This window comes from Micropterus salmoides, unplaced genomic scaffold (assembly GCF_014851395.1).
Source record: "Micropterus salmoides isolate LMB-PRFRI ecotype aquatic unplaced genomic scaffold, ASM1485139v1 Ms_hic_scaffold_14, whole genome shotgun sequence".
NCBI classification, from domain to species: domain Eukaryota; kingdom Metazoa; phylum Chordata; class Actinopteri; order Centrarchiformes; family Centrarchidae; genus Micropterus; species Micropterus salmoides.
This window is the reverse complement of record NW_024040485.1, coordinates 11,315,817-11,338,629: the sequence shown is the minus strand read 5'-3', so window position 1 is coordinate 11,338,629 and position 22,813 is coordinate 11,315,817. Positions and strand designations below refer to the sequence as shown.

Here is a 22,813-nt window from a genome sequence, read left to right as displayed (position 1 = left end):
CCTGCATTTTAGTTCTTTGTCCTTGTTCCTAGTCCTGTACCTTAGTTCATGTTAAGTGTTCACTCTGGTCTGTTTTGTGTTCAGTAACCTGTGTTCCGTCTGTTCCCCCAGTTGTCACTCTGCCTGCATGTAAGTCTCTCTATTTCCCTCTGCTCACTGTCTCTCTCTGCCTGCCTCGTTAATCTCATGTCCTTGACCTGTGTTGCTCCCGCCCTGCTCGTTAGTCCCTGTGTGTGTATATATGCCTGGTGTTTCTTTGTCGGGTCATTGTATGCTGTCTCCCAGAGTTGCTGTGAGGTCTCCTGTTGTCTGCCTGCTTGTCGTGTCTCCCTGTTACCCTGCTCCCTTTGGATCTCTGTTTGGACTACCTTAGTTTTTGGACTCTGTATTCAGCCACTCACCTGTAAGTGTGCTCGCTTTTGGTTCGTTCATTAAAACCCCTTTGTACTGTACCTCTTCCTGCCTTGCGTCCTGCGTTTGGGTCTTCCAACCTGCCTCACCCACACCAAACCGTGACAATATTGTAACCAACAAGAAACGGTTGAACATGTTCTCCTTCAGTGTAGGAGATACACTATCAAGAGGGAACGCCTCTTTCAGTCATTACGGAAGGCAAAACATCATGATATCTCATTGACAGGTCTCTTGGGGAAAACAGCAGGCCAGATATATTTTCATATAATAGTTTTAGATTTAAGTTTTAAGTTTTGTTTGTTTGTTTGTTTTTTTTTGTTTTGTTTTCATTTATTTCCTGCTTAATCTCTCGTTCCACACTCCAGTCCATCTTGTGGCGTTAATGCACCGTTAAACTGGTTTGCCAACCGCCATTAAACCCTAAAAAAGAAGAAAAACCTCATCCTGTCACACCTGCAAGAAAGGATGTAACGCTACATTAGCTCGGATCTGCTGCTGTTTGCTTCATAACGGTCAGTATAGATTTATTGTCTTTTATCAATACTCAGGTTCACAGCTTCTCCACCTCTTAGTCGCTGTAACTAACCTGACCCACATAATATACAATTTTGCAGCTAAATGGCAACAATAACACAGAAGAGCCATCCTCTAACATCCTCTAAAGTTACTTACTAACTCTTTAATTAGTGTGCAGTGGTCAGCTGGGTGACTAAATAAAGTACATTTCTATATATTATATGTGAAAATCAAATCAGAGGAGGTAATACTGCTCTCTGGCTTAACAATCTATACAGTAAACATTCTGTAAAATTTATAACAAAATTTGTTACACCTCTGGAATTTGTATGGTTCAACACAAGATTCTTCGACGAAGGCTTTGTACTGTTCAGTGAAGTTCAGGTAAATTAACTTCAAGCTCAAATTTTATTAAATTTAACATTTGTCTGTGAAGCTGCTGCCATATTTTTACTGATGCAATCATGAAATGTCTAAGGAGGGACTGCATGGGGAAAGAAGCAGATAAACAAACCATTTCAGATAATCTGTGTGGATGTACAGTACGTTTGAGTCTGCATACGTCCTCTTAATTCCCCCCTCTTTGTTCACATGAAAGTGATTAGCTGGGAGTAAGTAAATACATATGTGTCACCGCTGTGTCAGACTCTTCAGCTCATCAGTCATGGACAGAACTGTGCTGCTGGTCCTGTTGTGTCTGCAGGTTTTCCTGCTCATCACATCCTTCACTACGACACTACTGATTGCAAGGAGCTTTCCTGTTTATAAAAAGGTTTTTGATTCAAATTGCATTTTCTCTTGCAATGTTTAGGTATAAATGTTGATCATCAACTGAGACGAAAAGAAAACAACACTATTTGTGTTTTTGTATTTGCAGTGTGAGGTCACAGAGGTGATTAAAAAGAAAAACGGATGATAAAAGTTTTACCGGATCATTTATCCTCACTTTCTTATAGGCAGACAAAGAAACTAGGAAACACGGAAACCTGAATTGACAACGGAATAGAATTGTATACAGCTGTAGGATAATGAGAAAATGTGCAGGCCTTCCCTCAGTAGGACCAAATGTGTTCCCCTGAATCTACATCTGGAAAATAATTATTACATATTATCACTCTCTTAGCTCATTAATGAAAAGGATGATCAGTAGTTGAATTACAATAGTTTGTTTTTCACAGTAGTTATATTAATTCATTAATGGGTATGTGTGGAATTTAACAGTTGCTTTTGAGACTCTTTTTGTATGTTACAGAATGAACTGACACCAAGTCCACTAAAGCCTCATTCCACGTAAGAGCTTCTCTCCCATGTTATCACAAATACAAGCGCGGTTAAAAGATAGACACTAACTATGAATAAGCTAAAATGATCTGTCAGTCATTTGTGTAACTGAGCATCACCAATTTGACAAATAATGAAAATGTGTTTGGTTTTTTTGAAACACATTTATGTTATGATGCCAAGCAGGGATGTGCAGACATTTTGGTGGGCAGGGGCTCAAGTGGGGAAAAGGCTTTTTTTTTTTTTAAACAAGACAAATATGTTAACTCAACAACATTTAACTTTTCTACAAAATAATTAGTTCACACAGAGACCACGGTCTTCTTTAGTATTCACTAGGTTTATCACAGGAGCAGGCGACAGCAAAGCAAACTATGCCACAATGTGCATGTTTTCTGTGCTACTAGTTTCAAGTATATATGTATGATATAGTTTTAATGGCTTCAATTCTTTTGGTGTTATTTGAATACATAACACTTCACATAAATCTTCACACTAAACTGTGAAATTGGGCTGCAGGCATAATTAAAAAATGTTATTTAAATACTTTTACTTTTTGTTTCACAAGCAAGATGCCAAATGAGTAAAGATAACCTTCAGCTTCACACAGCCAAGCAACAGAATACTGAATTGCCTGAATAAATTAATGTACTGATCAAATACTTTATTATTGTTGCTGTTATATTACATTTACACACACACACAATTACTGATGGTAACATGGACTTAGTTTCACATTTGAGGGAGGATCTATCAGCATACAACAAACTAATAGAATGGAGAGTTATTAGATGAGCAGCCTACCGTTAAAACTATGAAGTTACTCTTTAAGGCACTTTTTCATGGAGTGGTCAATTTTGAGACTTGGTCTATTTTGCTTCCATGTCTTCTTTTACTCTAATGGAAATAAAACTTCAAGAATACACCTTTAGACGGTGTTGGTTTTAAGCCTAATACCCTCGGTCTATTTGCATCTGTAGATTTATTCTATATTAACCAAAACAAGCTAATCTGCATTTTTACAAAGCACGTTTCAAAGGAAAATAGCCAACTCTTGATGTAAGTCATTAACTCGGGAAGTCCTGTGGTGATATGCTTTAGTTATTTTCTTTATCCCATCAAATGTGTGCAAATTGCCGTATCTTAATTAATTGTGATGACGTTACGAAATCGTTACAAATGTTACTGTGTTCACCTGTAGTGTCTGCATCAGTACATTAGGTTGTAAGGCCATGAGATATTGCCTTAGCTAAACTTCAGCTAACTTATTACATTAGCTCAGCTCATGAGTCATGCGTTAGCAAGACATAGGCCTAGGCCTATATTGTCTTTTGTTTAATTAGCAGTAAACTCGAGGCACTGGTAGTTTAGTCTTTTGTTCATCACCACTCACCTCCACACAAGCCAAGAAAAACACTGCTGGGAGAGAAGCTGGAGGGGCTGCTGTCTGTCTGTCTGTGCGCTCTGGTTGCACAGTGAGATGCGAGAGAGAGACATCTTCCGACCTGATGGCCTATTTAGATTTTTCCTCCCAATAAATATATTTGTTTGACAGGAAATGTGTTGCAAACAGGAATAAATATACTGTATATTAATTTATTTTAAAAAAAAAGCAGCCTAGAACAAAGGGCACTTTCTCTTGAAGAAGAAAAAGGGCAGGTGCTGAAGCCCCTTTTGATGTCTGTGTGCACATGCCTGATGCCAAGTTACAAAGAGTGAAGTGAACATAAAAAGAAGTTTACAGATACAGTGGGTATGGAAAGTATTCAGACCCCTTTAAATTTTTCACTCTTTGTTTCATTGCAGCCATTTTCCAAAAATCTAAAAAGTTCATTTTATTTCTCAGTAATGTACACTCATCACCCCATCTTGACAGAAAAAAACAGATGTAGAAATTTTTGCACATTTATTAAAAAAGAAAAACTGAAATATTACATGGGATGATGCAGTCGGGAGATGGGAGAAAGTTGTAGTAAGTCAACCATCACTGCAGCAATCCACCAGTCGGGGCTTTATGGCAGAGTGGCCCGACGGAAGCCTCTCCTCAGTGCAAGACACATGAAAGCCCGCATGGAGTTTGCTAAAAAACACCTGAAGGACTCCAAGATGGTGATAAATAAGATCCTCTGGTCTGATGAGACCAAGATAGAACTTTTTGGCCTTATTTCTAAGGTATGTGTGGAGAAAACCAGGCACTGCTCATCACCTGTCCAATACACCAGTAAAGCATGGTGGTGGCAGCAGGGGGTGGGGGTGTTTTTCAGCTGCAGGGACAGGACGACTGGTTGCAATCGAGGGAAAGATGAATGCGGCCAAGTACAGGGATATCCTGGACGAAAACCTTTTCCAGAGTGATCTGGACCTCAGACCTTTTACTTATCACCGCTTAAATAACGAAGGAGTGGCTTTACAACAACTCCGTGGCTGTTCTTGAATGGCCCAGCCAGAGCCCTGACTTAAACCCAATTGAGCATCTCTGGCTGAAAATGGCTGTAAATGCTCCATACTTGTATAGCGCTTTTCTAGTCTTTTCGACCAAAGCGCTTTTACACTACATCTGCATTCACCAGTCATTCATACTCAAACGGAAACTAACATTCACACTCATTCATACACTGGCGGAATGTATGAATAGGGGTTCAGTATCTTGCATGCAACCAGGGGGGGCCAGGGATCGAACCGCCAACCTTCCGATTAACGGCCAACCCGCTCTACCTCCTGAGCCACAGCCGCCCCAACGTTTACAAATCCAGATGTGAAAAATTTGTTGCATCTTTCCCAAAACGACTCATGGCTGTATTAGATCAAAAGGGTGCTTCTACTAAATACTGAGCAAAGGGTCTGAATACTTATGACCATGTGATATTTCAGTTTTTCTTTTTTAATAAATTTGCAAAAATTTCTATATTTCTGTTTTTTTCTGTCAAGATGGGGTGCTGAGTGTACATTACTGAGAAATAAAATGAACTTGCAATGAAACAAAGAGTGAAAAATTTAAAGGGGTCTGAATACTTTCCGTACCCACTGTATATATATTTTTTTACTTATCAACTGCTGGATTGGTTAGCTGAATGATTGATACTCCTATTTATTCTTGCCCTCCTTCTCATTGACTTTTCCTTTTTGTTTCTGTCACCATCAGAAGAAGAAAGATGAAGATGAGTGAGCTGAAGAAAGACATGAATTATTACATATTTTCTTTAAGCAAGTTTAAAAGTTTTTTTTCATTGCCATTTAGCGTTAACAAAATGTCCACATTTTAAAGGGTCAAAAGTATATTGCAAACAGCGGTGGAATGTAACTAAGTACATTTACTCAAATACTGTATTTTATGAGGTAATTGTATTTTGCTTGAGTATTTCCATTTTATGCTACTTTATATTTCTACTTCAATACAATTCAGAGACAAATATTGCACTTCATTCTCCTTGCTCCCCTTCATTTATTTGACCTCTTTTCAGATTAATTATACAAAATGTAATCAATAAACAAATTTGCTACTTATTATTATCGGATAAGATAAGACTCACAAGTAAAACTCACAAATAATTATAATCCAGTAATGTAATATACATTATGCTTTTTGTACTTTAAAGTATATTTTTATGCTAATATTTTGTACTTTTACTTATGGAAACGTTGAATGTGACAGAAAGGACTTTTACTTTTGTTTCTACTTGCTACTTAAGAAAAAGGAGTAGAGTACTTATTTCTGTGTTGCCAATAAGAAGGCATGACACAGACACAGTTCCAAAATGTGATGACAGTGCCTCGCCTGCCAGCTTCCCCTACTAGCTAAATTTCAAATGCTTTGCAGTAATGTTAGTTTACCTGTTCAACAGGATGAAAGACAACTTTGTGTCAATTTTGTCAGTTTCAGAACAAAGCGGAGGTCTCTCTGTGACTCAAGCTTTTCTGATGTTGAATGTGTTTTCACCCGAAGTCAATGTGATTATCGTTTGTCCAGACAAGATTCAGCAAATAAAACTTTATTGTTGTTTGTTACGTGGAGTCTGTGTTATGCTGGGATCTGGCGATTTTTTGGTTTTAGCTGACGCCATCTCATTAGCTGTTAACTACATAAGCTGTGTTTCGACCAAAGGAACTAGCTATACCCCGGAACTAGGAACCTTTGGAGGAACTCACTGTTTTTCCACCGGAGGGACCAGGATTTATATGTATTTTCTGAAAATACCGGTACTTTGGGGGGGTACTGCAGTAACTCAAGCCACCGAATGCAAAACCGTGGTCAGGTCAGCCGCCGCCATTTCTGTTGCGCCTAAAGCAGTGTTATTATGGTAAGGATGAGGTGCGAGCAAGCGGCAAACTTCCGGTCTCCCGCCTGAGGCCAATACGCAAGCATCTGAAACTGCAATTCATTGAGTGGCCACTTGAGGCTGGCTGCAGAAGGGAGTCAATCTCCATTGACCCCCAAGTTAAAATGTGGGTCAATGGAGAATTTTGCCCTTTGTGACTGTGAGGGTGGTGATTTTTTTTATTTTTTATAACTCACCTGTTTAAATTATATTAAGCCTTAAAGTTCTGCATTATTATGGGCGTGGCCGCTTTGTCTGACAGGCACCTTTAGCCGCTGCCACTGCTAGCATGCGGTCCGCCGTCTGTTAGCCACACTCAGCTACACAGAGCTCTGAGGCTCAGCCTGTCGGAGCTTTTTGGACATTTCTACATGCAGATACCGGATGAATAATGGCAGGCTGGCTGTGCAGTTCATTGGAGAGGGAACCTCCAGGAAATCAGTGTTCTACATGGTGAGTGAAATTCCTGTATTTTATTTATGTGTTAACATTTAACAGGTATCGCTGTCAGCATATCGCTTGTTAGCTTAACGTTAGCTCGTTACGCCAATTAGCCAGATACGAGCAGCCCCAAGCTGCTAAGTTAGTGTGTTCTAACTGTAGCTTTTAATGAGTCAAAGACAAGTCAGCAAGAAGAGAGAAGCCAAAATGTAAAGTTATTAGATTAACCGTAGTATTAGACATTAGGGTGATAATACTTTGAAGTAAAGGCGTCTGTGTGAAGTTGTAAGTAAAGTCTCGTCTCAGCTCTGAGTTAGCTGACATTATTTTAACGGTAACTTTTACTAACAGGCGATGTGAGATTTAACTACGTCCTGTAACGGAATCACTGTTCAGTTAGATACTAGTCAGATACTATTATAAGTGGCTGCACCTGATCCCGATGGACACAAAGGGTTTAAAGGCAGAGAGCCGAGGGGGGAGCGGCTGTGGAGTTCTGCCTGAAACTGTCACACTGAGGAGCACCGATGCAACTATTTGAGCTCGCCATAAGCCATCCACCTCCAAGTGTAACGTTACTGTTTAAAAACGATAACGTTATACTATTCTTTGCGGAGTTCATGTGGGGATGATTGATTCAAAGTACATATTAAAGGCAGTTTAGAGTCAATAAGTTTTTACACTTAGTAGATGTAGCATTCCTTGAGATTCAGCAAACAATCTGAGGTGATAACTGTGTTTGATCAGCGATGTTTCTGATAAGGAGCTTAAGAGGTGGATGCATAATTCGGCAGAACAGCTGCTGTAGGTTACATGCAGAGATTTTCATCCACCTTTAACTAGGGCAATGGTTTCGTTAAGGTGAGAAATTAGGTGTGTGAGAGCCGCCTCGGAGTTTGTTTGGTGGATTAGAATTTGCCAAAAAAGGTAGTACAGTTCAATAAGAAATGTAAAATAAGATCCTTATAATGAATGTTCAATAAGATCTGGCTTGAGTAGTTATTATTGCACAGTGTCCAGCAGAAAAACGTATATTGCACATATTAGTTAACAGTGTATTTCACATTGCCACCCCTAATTACTGTCACATGCCAGAGAGGTTATCATGCTGAGGTGATCTCAGAGTTCAGTAGCTTTATGGCTCTTTGGAAGAAGCTGCTTAAGTGTCTACCCATTGTTGTCTTTACAGGTGCCAGAGGAGCTGACTGCAGAACCCTCCAGATGTAGTTTAATTTATTAAACTATTGCTTTTGTATTGTTATAAAGTGTATTAAACTAATTATACATAATAAAATCATTCTTCATTCATCATCAGTTTCATATTTTAATTTTAAATAGTGTGATCTAAACTTAATATATTATAGTTAACATCTGTAAATGAAAATATCATTATACATATGTTAGTAGAAAGTAAAAAATGAAAGGTTGATGTTATGTATGTATGTTTCCTCGCCAGTCTTAAACACAGGACAAGAATCGTGGGGCAAATAAGAGTTTGCAGTAGTGAGGTTATACTTTACTCTATCTTTCCTACTCTTGATGTGCTATTTCTTTGCACTTTTACTGAGCAATCCACTAGAATCTGAAGGCCGGCTGAGCGAGATCAAACAACTGGGTGTGTGTCCCACCCACTGAAACCAAGCTTTTGTCTTGTTAATCCGGAGGGCGATCCAAAGCATTTAACAGAGTACTTGTACTTCTGTTGTACTCTTAAACTCAGGTCAAGAAGCTGACTTTATCACTGCTTATGCTAACACATTATCTCTTGGGATACTGGCGCTAACTGAGACCCTGATCAAAACAGAAAACTCTGCTACCCCCGCTGCGCTGTCCACCAACTACTCTTTCACCCACACCCCCCGACCGTCTGGGATGGGGGGTGGGACTGGGTTCACACAGCTGCTACCTCCGAATCAAAATGCCTCCTTCGAATACCATGCTGTCTCATGTGATAATACTGGCTTCAGGAACCTTCCCGACCACTTTCAAAAGGGCCCGGGTTACACCCTTGTTCAAAAAGCCCTCACTTGACCCAACTCAAGTTGAGAACTATCGACCAGTGTCTCTTCTACCATTTTTATCCAAAACTATTGAACGGGCAGTATTCAAACAAGTCTCAGAATTCCTCTCACGGAATGACCTCCTAGATCCATACCAGTCTGGTTTTAAGAGTGCCCACTCTACTGAAACGGCTCTTCTGTCTGTAACAGAAGCACTAAGGTCCGCTAAAGCTGTAGCCCAATCCTCGGTTCTTATCCTGCTTGACCTATCAGCTGCCTCTGACACAGTCAACCACAGGATCCTGCTATCCGCTCTCTCAGCAATGGGCTTCTCGAGTAAAGCACTCCTGTGGTTTGAATCCTACCTCTCGGGGTGTTCCTACAATGTTTTGTGGCAAGGACAATTATCCTCCTCCCACTGCCTCTCCACAGGGGTGCCCCAAGGCTCAGTGCTAGGGCCCCTTCTCTTTTCAATTTACACCACCTCACTGGGGCCGATCATTCACTCGCACGGCTTCTCTTACCACTGCTACGCAGATGATACGCAACTCTACCTATCCTTCCCGCCAGGCGATCCCACCGTCTCAGCACGGATCACAGACTGTCTCTCGGATATTTCTGCATGGATAAAGGCTTGCCACCTTCAACTAAACCTCTCTAAGACTACACTCTTGGTCATTCCATCTATCCACCATAACATCAAACTACAAATTGACTCCTCAACCATCACTCCAACCAAGGTGGTAAGAAACTTCGGTGTCATGATTGATGACCAGCTGTCCTTTTCAGACCATGTTGCTGCTGTCTCTCGGTCATGCCGCTTTGCTCTATACAACATAAGGAAAATCAGGCCCTACCTCACTCAGTACGCCACCCAGCTTCTGGTACAGGCCATGGTTATCTCTCGCCTCGACTATTGCAATGTCCTCCTAGCAGGTCTTCCAGCTTGTGCAGTGAAACCTTTACAAATGGTTCAGAACGCAGCAGCGCGTCTGTTTTTTGATCAGCCCAAAAGGACTCATGTCACTCCATTACTCAGTGACCTCCACTGGCTCCCCGTGGCCTCCAGAATCAAATTCAAGTCACTAATGCTTGCATACAGAGTGACTACTGGGTCCGCACCCATCTACCTAAACTCCATTATACAAACTTACGTTCCTTCTCGGCCGCGACGCTCCTCCAATGAACGCCGCCTGGCTCTGCCATTCCTTCACACAAAGCAATCCCAGTCCCGGCTATTCTCATCTGTGACACCAACGAGCTACCACACACCATCAGAGCAGGGGCGTCCCTCTCTAACTTCAAGAAGATCTTAAACTAATCTCTTCCGAGAACACTTCCTCTTATAACACCTCTAACTCCTAACCTCTAACATGCACTTTCTGTGTTCTTCTTCTATCCCCTACAATGATCTTGTATTGATTGCACCTTTTTGTTTTGATTGCACTTGGTTAACTCTTACTTCCTTCCCTAGGTATTTACCCCATTGATATGTACTATGAGCTCTTACTAGTACTTATTGCTGTTCTTACTAGTATGTATTGTCAGTTGTAGATCTGTATTTGATGCTCTGTTGATGCTTGTATGTTGTTCCTCAAATGTAAGTCGCTTGGATAAAAGCGTCTGCCAAATGAGTAAATGTACTGTTTTATTTTGACATTTCTTTAAGAGACAAATGTGACATTGACTGAGAAGTTACTCTGTTGTGAAAAACAAAGAATTATCTTCACGCTGAATAGTTTTGAAGCCCTGTAGGAGGTGTCATTTATTGCGACCTCTGAGAAGGTCTTGTGTGGGTTACATTGTATAGACTCACCTATTTACTACATGTGCATTCGGTCACCTCTGAGACCTCAGAGTTTGCAAGGTCACAATAAAAACCACCTATGGGGATTCATAATTACTCTGTGCAGCTCATTCTTTGTTTCAGCACTTACCCACAGGATGGTTTGGATGTGCCCACATTATTCTGTGTTTAAACTAGACTTATATCAGGGCAGCAAACAAGGCACTCTTCAGAAACTTCAGGCTCTGTTATACAGTATATGGGTACTGGGTGTATGGCTCTTTATTTATCTTAAAGTATAAGGTAGAAAGTAAAAATACTCCTGCACACACAGAAATACACTGCATAATTACTTTTCAACATTTCATGTGAAACATGTTGGGAGTATTTTCACTTTTCAACTTATCCTAGACTGATGTTCAGAGAGTTCAGCTTAAATGTTTCATGTTTTATCTGTGGTATACAATTGGCTTTTCAGTAAGTAGTAAAGACAGGAAATGCATATATATATATATATATATATATATAATGAGAGAGAATTTATTACAATGTGAACCATAAACTTTTTTTTTTTTTAAATGGACCTATAACACAAATATGGACAATATTTAAAACTCAAAGTAAACAAAAAGAGAGAACGCCTTTCCACGTCAGTCCACGCCAACAGATACAGACTTCCACGACAATAACAAGGCTTCCAGGTCTCTGCAGCTCTCTGGCACCAGGTGGTACATCTGGTCCACAGTGTGACTCTTGGAAGAGAATGTGTAATAAATGCTTCAGGTGATGAAAAATATAAAGTAAATAATATAATAGAAATATAATATAAATAGAATATTGTGGTGAAGTTAATTTTCTAACGTAATTCTATTCAAAAAGTGAATCTCTGATATATTCTAGATTCATTATGCAAAGTGAAGCATTTCAAACCCTTTTTTTGTTTTCATCTTGTTTACGGTTTACAGCTCATGGAAATAAAAACTCCAGTATCTCAAAATGTATAAACATTTTAGAATAAAAATACATTTCTGTATTATAAATTATACAGAAATGTCCACTGGAGAAGAGCTCTCTAATCAGCGAATTAACTCAAAACACCTGCGAAGGTTTCTGAGGCCTTTAATCTCTGTCTGGTTCTGATGTCCACAATGAACTTTTCCCTCAGTATTCTAATTTTTTGAGATGCTCTTCTAAAAGATGCCTCAGTGTTTTAATGTTGACAGCACTATTATGTCACATAAGTGGGAGAAATGGAACAAGGGAGACGGTCTTTAAATGTTTTTGTGTTGTCCTCTTAGAGACAATTTTATCAGCTGTCAAATGTCCAGTAGCCAAGTTGTTCTAGTAACATTACTTACACTTAAAGTAGGCGTGGAGGCATCAGATCCTCAACAAGAATCTTGTGACCAATATAAAAGGTACCTTTCTCTTGAACACAAATACATACAATATAAATATAATAATATTATAGTAATATAATATTATAATACCTATTAAGGAACTGTTTTGGTCAAAGGTCAAATTTCACAGAAATCTTAACTGTTTATTTAGTTTTCACTGTTGCAAGGGGTTTTTAGACTGTAATTTCCCCAAGTTGGTACAGTAAAATGTTGTGATGTATGTACCACTGATAGTAGAGGACACTGTGAAGCAGAAGATATGTAAATTGGTGGTGTCACCTATTAAGGAACTGTTTTGGTCAAAGAAATGTTAACTGTCTATTAAGTTTTTGCTGATGTAGGGGTTTTTAGAGTGCAATATCTCATAGTTGGTACAGTAAAATGTTATGATATATGTACCAGTAATAGTAGAGGACAATAGGAAGGAGATGATATGACAACGATCGTGTCACTTATTAAGGAACTGTTTTGGTAAAAGGCCAAAGTTCACAGAAAATGTTAACATGTTTACATATTGCTGTTGGAGGGAATTTTTAGAGTGCAATATCTCATAGCTGGTACAGTAAAACATTATATTTGTACCAGTGATAGTAAAGGACACTAGAAAGGAGAAGCCATGACAATGTTGAACTAGCTTAACTGCTGAGGAATTAGGCTGGTGAAAGGTCAAATTTCATATAAATTATGTTCACATAATAAAAAAGAAAAGGTTTTTTTTGTATTTGCATTAATAACAAATAATAATAAATTATACTACTATTATCATTATTGTTATTAGTAATATTATTATATTTATGTTGTATGTATTTGTGTTCGGATAATCACTAAGAACATCACAAAAAACGCGTACGTATCTTTCAGGACCTTCGGCTCACTCGCGTTTCGTCCTTACCATAATAACACTGCTTTCGGCGCAACAGAAATCAGACGGCGGCTGACCTGTCCACGGTTTTGCATTCGGCGGCTCACGTTATGCAGCCAGCGTCTCTTTTCCACCTTTGTTTGCAAACCAATAAATCAAAATCAACAGTCAAATAGTCACACAAGTCTCCCCGATGTCAGCCTGAGATCGTATGTTGACATTAAATATATTGGAAATAGCAGCCAGCGTGCAGCGGTGTGTTTACGCTAAATACTGAGTTGTTGTTTTTAGTTTATCAGTCAGGAGGTTTTTACACAGTCGAAGTCGGTCTCCACCTCTCCAAAACAAGCGGAACAGCTGATTACAGCAGGTAGGCCTAATTAAGCTCGTTAAACATCACGTTCCTCCGATGCTCAGGCGACACAGACGTGAGTGTGTATATTCCAGTCAAATCTGATGTACATTTATAATGTTGCTCATGGATAGTGGTTACAAATAATGATGTCTGTGCATCGCTTTGTATGGCTACAGCCTATGTCAGCTGCAGCAGGGGTTGTAGCCAATTCTGTGGTCTGGTCTCTGCCACACCGACCACTGGTCGCTACCACAGTCTCTAAGGGAAGGCTCCTTTCTGTTCCTTGTTACACAAACTGTGGCTGTACACAATAAAAAAGGTCAGTTTCAAGTTTTAATACAGTCTATGGTTCCAAAGTAGACCTAAAGTGACCTTAGATCATTTAAATGATCTCAACTGGCAGATGATACAATTTTTTTTTTTGTCTAATAGAGAGGAATGGATCAAAGCAATTAGATGTGTTGAGGAATTTTCTACTGTATCAGGCTTAAGAATGAACTTGAACAAATCTGTTTATTAGGCTACCACTTAAGGAATGTGAACTATCAGAAGTTAAAGATATCCCTGTGAAGAACCCAGTTACATACCTGGGTGTGATAAGAATGAAAAACTCTGCAATAACCTAAACTTCAGCCCTATGATTAAACAAATAATGAGAAAAGGTTCAACATGTGGTGGATGAGGCATTTTTCACTGAATGGTAGAGTTCTACTATCTAATACTGAGGGAATATCCAGATCTATGTATCCTTATGACTGGAAATGGCTACTGAAATATACAAAGAATTAGATAAGATATTATTTAATTTCATTTGGAGGAACAAATGTCATTATATAGGGAAAGAAAACCTATGCAACATAAAAAATTGAGGTTGAAGTTTTGAAACCTTAAACAATACTTTCCAGTTAGTTAGTTAAATGGCTAACTAAGTTGATGAAGAAAAAAGATATATATCCATAAATTACTGTGAAGTTATCAAACTTTTATTAACAAGCTCTAATGGCCTGGAAATTAATAGATAGTATTTTATTCACATGATTGCCATTATTCAATTCAAAAACACCAAAGTATGAAGAAGACATCGCAAAGCAGACTTAATCTTTTAAGTTGGCCAGAGAGGGCATGAGACGAGGCTCCACAGTCTTGGGTTGCTGCCACACAGACCAATCACTGCTGCCGCAATGGTCGGTGTGGTCACTGCCACTAGGGGCGCTGAGGATAGTGGTCGCTGCCACACTGACCACTGGTTACAGTTGGTTATATCTACTGTAATGCATCTTTATCATAATTCTTTGTTAAATATACTATGTTATCAATTATGCCTACTCTTATTGTTGCACTATATATTGCGGTCTTTAGCGCCCCTAGTGGCAGCAACATCACACCGACCAGTGTGGCAGCAACATCACACCGACCAGTGTGGCAGCAGTGTGGAGCCTCATCTCATGCCCACACGCACAAACACACACACAGCAGTCCACTACTTGCCTGTCATGTCTGCGATATTGCAACAAAGTTTGAGTTTCAATAGCGTGAAAAATGCCACCAAAGACTATTGCTCAAGGAGAGACGCAATTTCGCCCTTTATGGTAGGTATAATATTTAAGTGTTATTATTTTACGCACTGATGGCCGCCGGCACACAATAGCAAGCATATTATCATACGTAGTGCTGTACTAATTGGAGGATGCATCAAAAAGCCAATAATGCTAAACGAATAAGCAGCAGTCAATACAGAGTCTAATTCTTCGCGGCCTTAACCTGTTTGTTCAAAACTGTGAGCACGATAGTGGCTGATGGTGGAGAAGTGGATCCTGTCAGTCATGCGGTGCGCAGCGTAAGGTAGTTTATTAGGAAAGTATGCTCATTTAAGTCTGTTTATCTTTTTAATGTAAATAATAAACAGATTTGTTCAAGTTCATTCTTAAGCCTGATACAGTAGAAAATTCCTCAACACATCTAATTGCTTTGATCCATTCCTCTCTATTAGGAAAAAAAAAATTGTATCTGCCAGTTGAGATATTTAAATGACTTAAGGTCACTTTAGGTCTACTTTGGAACCATAGACTGTAAGAAAACTTGAAACTGACCTTTTTTAATGTGTACAGCCACAGTTTGTGTAACAAGGAACAGAAAGGAGCCTTCCCTTAGAGACTGTGGTAGCGATCAGTGGTCTGTGTGGCAGAGACCAGACCACAGAATTGGCTACAAGCCCCTCTCGTTAGCTGGTTAATTTGCCTAATTAATGAAATGAAAACGCACACAACAGTGTTGTGAGCTGAAGGAACCTTGTAGATCATTGAAAAGAGATCTGGGGACTTAAAAGTCCCCGGTACCTTTGGTCGAACAGCGGCTATAGAGCCTCCTTAGGGAAGAAAGGAAGGAAGACTTACCTTAATTATGCGTCACTCATTCACTCTCTCTGGGCCTTTCCACAAGTACTTGCTCTTCCCTACCCTTACCTACTTCCACACTGTTTGCTTGTCTATGCAGACGGTCCGACACATAATCAACTAACATGATTAATGCTGTCTCATTCCCACTTGCACTCAATCATTTACCAGGTGACATCTGTTAAGTCTGTGAGGGTTCAGGGCTGAGGGTTTAGGAGGGACATTGATATTGGGCCATTATATTTTCCATAGAAAATAAAGAGGTTCAACATACATGGCCTACTCTTTTACAATCAATATAAATCATTTCATAAAAATATAGAATGTCTCTTTTTCATAAATAAATAGCTGAGCTAGCCAACGTCTTAAAGAAATATTCAAAATCTAACCAAAATAATTTGGTACATATATTAAAATAAATGACAAATGTTCACACACTTTTCTTCAACATCAATCCTGAATTATAATCAGTCAACTGTTGTATGAAAGCAGTGAATGATAGTACTGCTCAAAAGTCAGATCCTATTTCTGCTAGAGAGAGGGAAGTTCATCCAAAACTTGGTTGTATTTATACCCTATGCGTTAAAGGAACTTGATATGGCTGTGAGGGTGATTCGGACCAGAGGACACTCCGTGAGGGAGAGGAAGTGGCAAGGGTCTACTTTCGGGAAAGCACTTTCTCTTATAAACACTCTTTCTCTTCCTGCCCCTATCAGCTGACTATGGGCCTTCTCACCTAGTTTTACAATCAGGTTTCACCGCAATCAGCTCAGCCAATCATGAAGTCACTATCACACTTTAAATCTGTTCTCTCCTCTGCTGACAGCTTTCATTTCAGTAGGCCTACGAATCACTGCGCCTCTCCTTCACCCCATTCACCTGCTGCTCAGCAGATCCAGGCTCACTTTAGCTCAGCAGAATCCTTCCCCTCTTCTCATCCTGATACCCAACATCTTCTTCACCTATTCATCTCACCGCCGCCAGTCTCTACACTCCACTGGGAGGAGGAGGATTTCTATGCCTCTGCAGCTCCACCCCTTTTTAAAATACTTCATCATCACGATGGGGTCTAATCGCTAAAAATGAAATTTCAAATTCTTATCCCAGTGTATCATATATTAGGAAATTATTGTTATTCACTCAATCAAGTCTCTGATTGAACTACAGTCTTTAGACAATTCACCTGACCTTCATGTCTTTGGACTGTGGGATGTCCCTTCATCACCAGTCTTCACCAGTAGATAAACCCTGCTGTGCCTCCTAACAGCTTAATTCAGCCATAGCCCCCCTCCCTGTAACCTTTACTGTCCAACATCCACATAATACATTTTGACAATCACGTTTACGTTCTTTCCAGTGATGGTAAACAACTTTATCCAAACCATTGAGTATAATCCCTCATGTTGACAATAGAAGGAGAATAACACTCACATTAACATGAGATACTTTACGTGTTTTTTCTCTACATGTGTATGTGATATTTTCAAAACATATGTGTGCTTTGTAGCCAATAAAAACCCAAACAAATTTTGTACTGAAAACAAGAATCCAGTGTGTATGTTTTCTCTCTCTTACTGGGCGGAGCAGCTGAGTAACAGCTGGCCTCAGAGGGAAACCAGAATAGAAGAGGGAAACATTTTTACAACAAAGAAACAACGTGCCAAATCTTGATGGACTACAAGTGAAACATTCCTTGTGGTTTTAGCTGCAGCGTGGTTATTAACACTGTGGGTGTGGGTGTAAAATAAACACACAAGCAAAGACACCACAGGTCTATGATTTAAGTGGTACTATCCTTTAAAACTGAGTAATGACTGTAATATCACATATTTAAGGTGCAAAATGTATTTTTGCATAATGTTCTGTTTTCACTGCCAAGTTAAACATCTTCTGTCAGTTTAAACTTTTATACTTATTGTTTGTGTTTATACTTATTTCCTTTTGTGATGAAATGCATTTGTTAACATATCAGCTCACGGTAGTTTAAACAATAAAAATGCTTTCCTCAATTACCACAGTAAACAGATAATGTGGTTGTGACTTGGTTTCTGTCTTTTGTCACTTGACTTCTTTCTCTCTCTCTTTCTTTCCGTCTCTCTCTCTCTGAGTCATCCTTCTCAGAAGTGTGTTCACAGTGTGCGGCGCTACAAGACTCAGCTGGATTTAAACTGGACTGATTCCCAACCCTCTGGCCAGAGGAGCAAAGTAGTGACTAACGGTAAGACTGGTTTCAGATTCTTAGGTGATTCTTGGGTGTATTTGCATTACAGACAAAGCCTGTACTGTACTATAATCCTGTAATGTTGTAAACATTTACAAGTAATTTGCAATTTTATATTTGATTGAATCGGATTTCTTCTATTTGTGCCAATCCGAGTATTCCCCGTAGATTTAAATTGAATCAAGAATGTATTTTAGCTGTAGGTTGCTTTATGTTTATCTTTTATGTTAGAGCTGATGCATAAGATACAAAGAATGACAGATCTAACTTGTATTTTTTGTTGAAAAAAATGAATGAATGAAAAAAGAGCTCAGTGTTCATTAGGGTATACGCGTAAGGCATAATTTCATAATGTTCCCCTCACATTTATTGTATTGAGATGATTTTCTTACTATTGTCTCTCTGCACATTGTTCTCTTACTGTCCTGTACTGTTATTCCTCCATCACTGCATGTTATACACCATCATATATTTGTATGTAGCCTATGCATATTTATTTGCAAGTAACTTGTAACTATCTAAAGATGTATTTATGTTTAAGGCAGAGCTAGGAAAAAGTTAATTAGTTACTCTACTGCATCTGTTAGATAAACACCATGGAGTAAAAAAGTACTTCCTTCTTACTTGTAGTCGAGTAGAACCATAAAGAAGCATATAATGAAAATACTCAAGTAAAGTAAATACCTCAAAATTGCAAAAGTACAATACTTGAGTAAATGTATTTAACTACTTTGCACCATTGCATTTATTATGTGGTCAACCAGTGCTAAGGTACTCAGTTACTAAATACTACTACTTTAATAATTGATGGCTGTGTTTGAAGAGGTGTCCTTGTTTCAACTAGCCATTACAAATCTTCAGCGTTTTAATTTACGCAGAGCAGAAATCTCATCTGGGGGATCTCCACGGGAATTGGATAGTTTATACAATCTGTACTACGTATCCTCCTCTGCACTTTGAACTTATCACGCTGCAGAGAGGCCAGATTAACTCACATTATTTATCTGGGCGAAGGCACAACAGGGAGGAACAGTTGAGGTCAGGACATGATGTCCAGATGTTGACGGTGATGTTATCACGGCACAATAATTAGCCCACAATCACAAAATCATTTGCAGACTTGAATGTCTCTTAAGATATATTTTCCCCAAACTACAGGTTTACTTTGTGTCCATGTACAGTATTTTCCTGTTTTGGAACAAATAAGCTAATTTCTGAAAGTTTTATTGTAACCGCAACATGAAATCCAGACTCTGGCTCCACAGTTGCTTGTGGCATTAAAGTAAATTATGATGACATTTGTGACTTTTGGCCCTTTAACATGTGTGTTCCCTCTTGGTTTAAGATGTTTTCTCTGTCAACTCTAAGTGTGAACACAGTATTGCTCAAGCTCAAAGATGTGTCAAAATGATCATTTTTGAATATTGTTACATAAAAATTCCTCTTTTTTTCTCCAGTCCTGCCATTTTTACAGACATGTCTGAGCTAGCCGCAATCCCTTGACATGCACATTACGTTTAGCCTGCAAAGGTCTATAGATTACGGTACGGGAAATGGTGTTTGTTAGAGTCCATTAAAAAACAGGAATCCTAGATAAGTAACCATATTAGGTCCTTATCTAAATATATGGAGTGAACTTCACAACATACGTTTGAGAAAGTCTGTATTTCAAGGCTGGATATTTAGTTAAGCGTTGTTACAAATTTCAGTGGGATTTTGAATGATTTTTTGTTACCTCTGGAACAGAATCCAAAAGTTCTGGTTCCACTTTGTCTCTCTATAAAACTGCATTTGACCTTTAAGCGCGGGTTGCTAGCAACGCAATATTAGAGTAGGTCTGGAGCTCACGTAGCTATATTCACGGTCACTTCTTTTCACAATCCAATCAAATTTCAGAGATTTCAGATCTTGTCAGTAAATCCTGCCCACATACCATTTGCCATTTACCGTTTCACTCAGACATTTCTCACATTGCAAAAGCTAAAGGTGGTCTAACTGCCATTTCACTGTGACTTAAAGTACAACAACTGAAGAAATGTACAAAGTTTCTCTCCAACATTTTATGTACATTGCTGCACCAGCAGAGCTGTGAATGTTTTAAAGCCAAAGATAAGTGATTGAAAATGTCCTCCCTTACAGCTTCATCTGAATAGCATGGATGTCTCAGAGGACGACTACTATTACCATGAAAACATCAGTTTCAACTTCAGCTATGATGACTACCCCACCCTCTGTGAGAAGGGTGATGTCCGTTCCTTCGCAGCCCTCTTCCTACCGATCATGTATACCGTGTGTCTGGTGGTGGGACTGGCTGGAAACACCTTAGTCGTGGCTGTCTACGCCTACCACAAACGCCTCAAGACCATGATGGACACCTTCCTGACCCACCTGGCTGTGGCCGACCTGCTCCTGCTCTTCACGCTGCCTTTCTGGGCTGCTGATGCGGCGAGGGGCTGGGAGCTGGGCGAGGCGGTATGTAAGATCGTGTCGGCCTGCTACACAGTCAATTTCACCTGCTGCATGCTGCTGCTGGCCTGCATCAGCATGGATCGCTACTTGGCATTAGCCAGGGCGCACGGTGAGGACCGAAGAGGGCGGCTGCAGAGGATATTCACCAGGAGACACTGTTGGAAGGTGTGTTTAGTTGTTTGGGCGACAGCTTTCATGCTCGGTCTTCCTGATTTAATACTCTCAGAAGTGAGATGGGCGTCTAATCGGAGCGTGTGTATGGCCATCTACCCTCCAACAATGGCTGGAGTGGGGAAAGCTGCACTGGAGATGACAGAGGTGCTGCTGGGATTCCTGCTTCCTCTCCTGGTTATGGTGATCTGTTACTGGAGCGTAGGCCGAGCACTAAAGGTGCTCCCCATCGAGAGCAGAGGCAAGAAGTGGAAGGCTCTACGTGTTCTCCTGATAGTAGTGGGGGTGTTTGTGGTCACTCAGCTGCCTTATAATGTGCTGAAGTTGTATCGAGCGATGGACTCAGTCTACGCCTTAGTGACCCACTGTGGTACGAGTAAATTGTTGGACCAGACGGCTCAGGTGACTGGGAGCTTGGCCCTCACTCACTGCTGCCTCAACCCGATCCTGTACGCCTTCATGGGGTCCTCCTTCAGGCAGCACATGCTGAAAGTGGCCAAGAAGTTTGGCGAGAAGAGGAGGAAGAGGAGGCCAAATCCTGCAGAGGAAGGCATGGATATGTCATTTAACTCCCACAGTGCATCCCAAGAGACAAACACATTCTCAATATGAGTTACCACTTGTGGCACTATGTTGGAAAGTCATTAAGTTGTACATATTTTTGACGTTTTAACTCTCAATTCCCTGCACACCATAAACAGGAGGTTGTTACTGTTAAGTCTTTTCCTCCTCCAGTTTATTAAAAATTAGTTCAAGCAATATATACATTTTTTTTGTCTCTGTCTGTACTTTCAAGCAATAAAGAACAGTATGTTTTTTTTCTCTCAAGTGAGTGATGAATACAATATGTTTGTTTTGATGTTTTTATACCCGGGTCCAAAAGGTGATTAAACAAGACTAAAAGTCTACAGACATGCCAGCAGCTCTGTGAAACTGTAGCCCACTTACAGCTGCGATGCTTTGAGCACGTTTAGCACGTATAATGTTTACCATCTTACTTACTTAACACAAATTAGACCACAGACCTATTTGAAACTTGCCTTTAGATGTTTTATTACAGAAAGTGTAGCAAACCTCTATGACCAAAATAGTCATACATGCTGTCATTATGTTACTAATGGATGGAAATAAAATGAAAACTTTTTAAAATAGTAGCCATAAGAATTAACTATTTGAACTTTGATACAGAAACAAGGTCTATAAAGTCAAAAAAAACCTTTGCAGGATGACTCACATGCTTGGATTTGGTTGTGTTTAGTTTTTTCGAGAGGTAACCTCCAGAATTCCACAAGAAATATTCAACACTCTTTCCCAGTTACCCACACGGTACAAAGTACAAATAAGATTAATGCTTGAATTTGATACTCTTCATTACACACTATACAGCTAGGAATGAAATCAAAGAAAAACGAGATCTATTTGTGAAACTATGAGTGAGCTGGAACTTTGCTCCTTTGGAGAAAAACAACTTTTTAACCTTTTAAATGTTGCTGTAATCAACTTAATACTCCTGATCCACTTGATGTTGCACTTCTGCACATGCTATAAACCAGATGTACTACACATGCACCACTGATATGTAGTGAGAAAGCATGATTTTGTTCCAGTTGAACTATGCGCTTTCTGATCATGTGTTTTATTTATAAGCTCAAGCACATATAAAATCATCTCCCAGAGAGCTTTTTTTGCACTGGTGGTAGTGCAGAGTCTTTAGCCAAATCTACATGTACATCCAGTGGGATTTAACTCCCTTTCATGAGGGAAAAACAGCTTTGTTGTTTCCTGAATTCCTGAGAACATCTGAGACACATTTGCTCCCCATGTGCTTTGCAGTTTACCTCTGAGCAGACAGACAATTCTGCACAACAGACTACACAACTTCAAGTAACCTTTTTATGAGTTGATGTTTTGGTTTAAAACTGGGGTGGCAAACATTCAAACATTTAGTCATACAAAGGTAAAAGGTCCAGTATTAGCAAACACTGTATAAACATTGTTTTTCTTTCCCTTGCCAACTTGTTGCAACATACCCTTGTTCAAAGGGTTGTTTGTATACCCCTTAAACAACAAGGCAGTTCAGAGTGCTTTACATAACACAGAAAGGTATGATAAAAATATATAAGATACACAACAATATAAAAAGATTATTTTGCTCTTATCTTTGTTAAACTGGAGGACATTTTGGCAC

At 39.5% G+C, this 22,813-nt stretch overlaps 1 protein-coding gene across 7 annotated transcripts; it reads left to right on the top strand.

Moving 5' to 3' along the window:
* Positions 1–20: 20 nt before the first annotated feature.
* On the top strand, positions 21–21,453 carry ackr4a (atypical chemokine receptor 4a). Of its 7 annotated transcripts, none has more exons than XM_038717642.1 (5): positions 244–403; positions 780–926; positions 2,183–2,220; positions 17,886–17,982; positions 20,125–21,453. In XM_038717642.1, the coding sequence occupies exon 5, from the start codon at positions 20,140–20,142 to the stop codon at positions 21,235–21,237; it is 1,098 nt and encodes a 365-aa protein (XP_038573570.1). In that variant the 5' UTR covers positions 244–403; positions 780–926; positions 2,183–2,220; positions 17,886–17,982; positions 20,125–20,139; the 3' UTR covers positions 21,238–21,453. The 7 variants fall into 7 exon arrangements, 6 of the variants coding, with proteins under 6 accessions (XP_038573570.1, XP_038573569.1, XP_038573568.1 ...); XM_038717641.1 differs by having other exon boundaries at positions 780–1,702; XM_038717640.1 differs by having other exon boundaries at positions 780–2,220.
* The last annotated feature ends 1,360 nt before the right edge of the window (positions 21,454–22,813 follow it).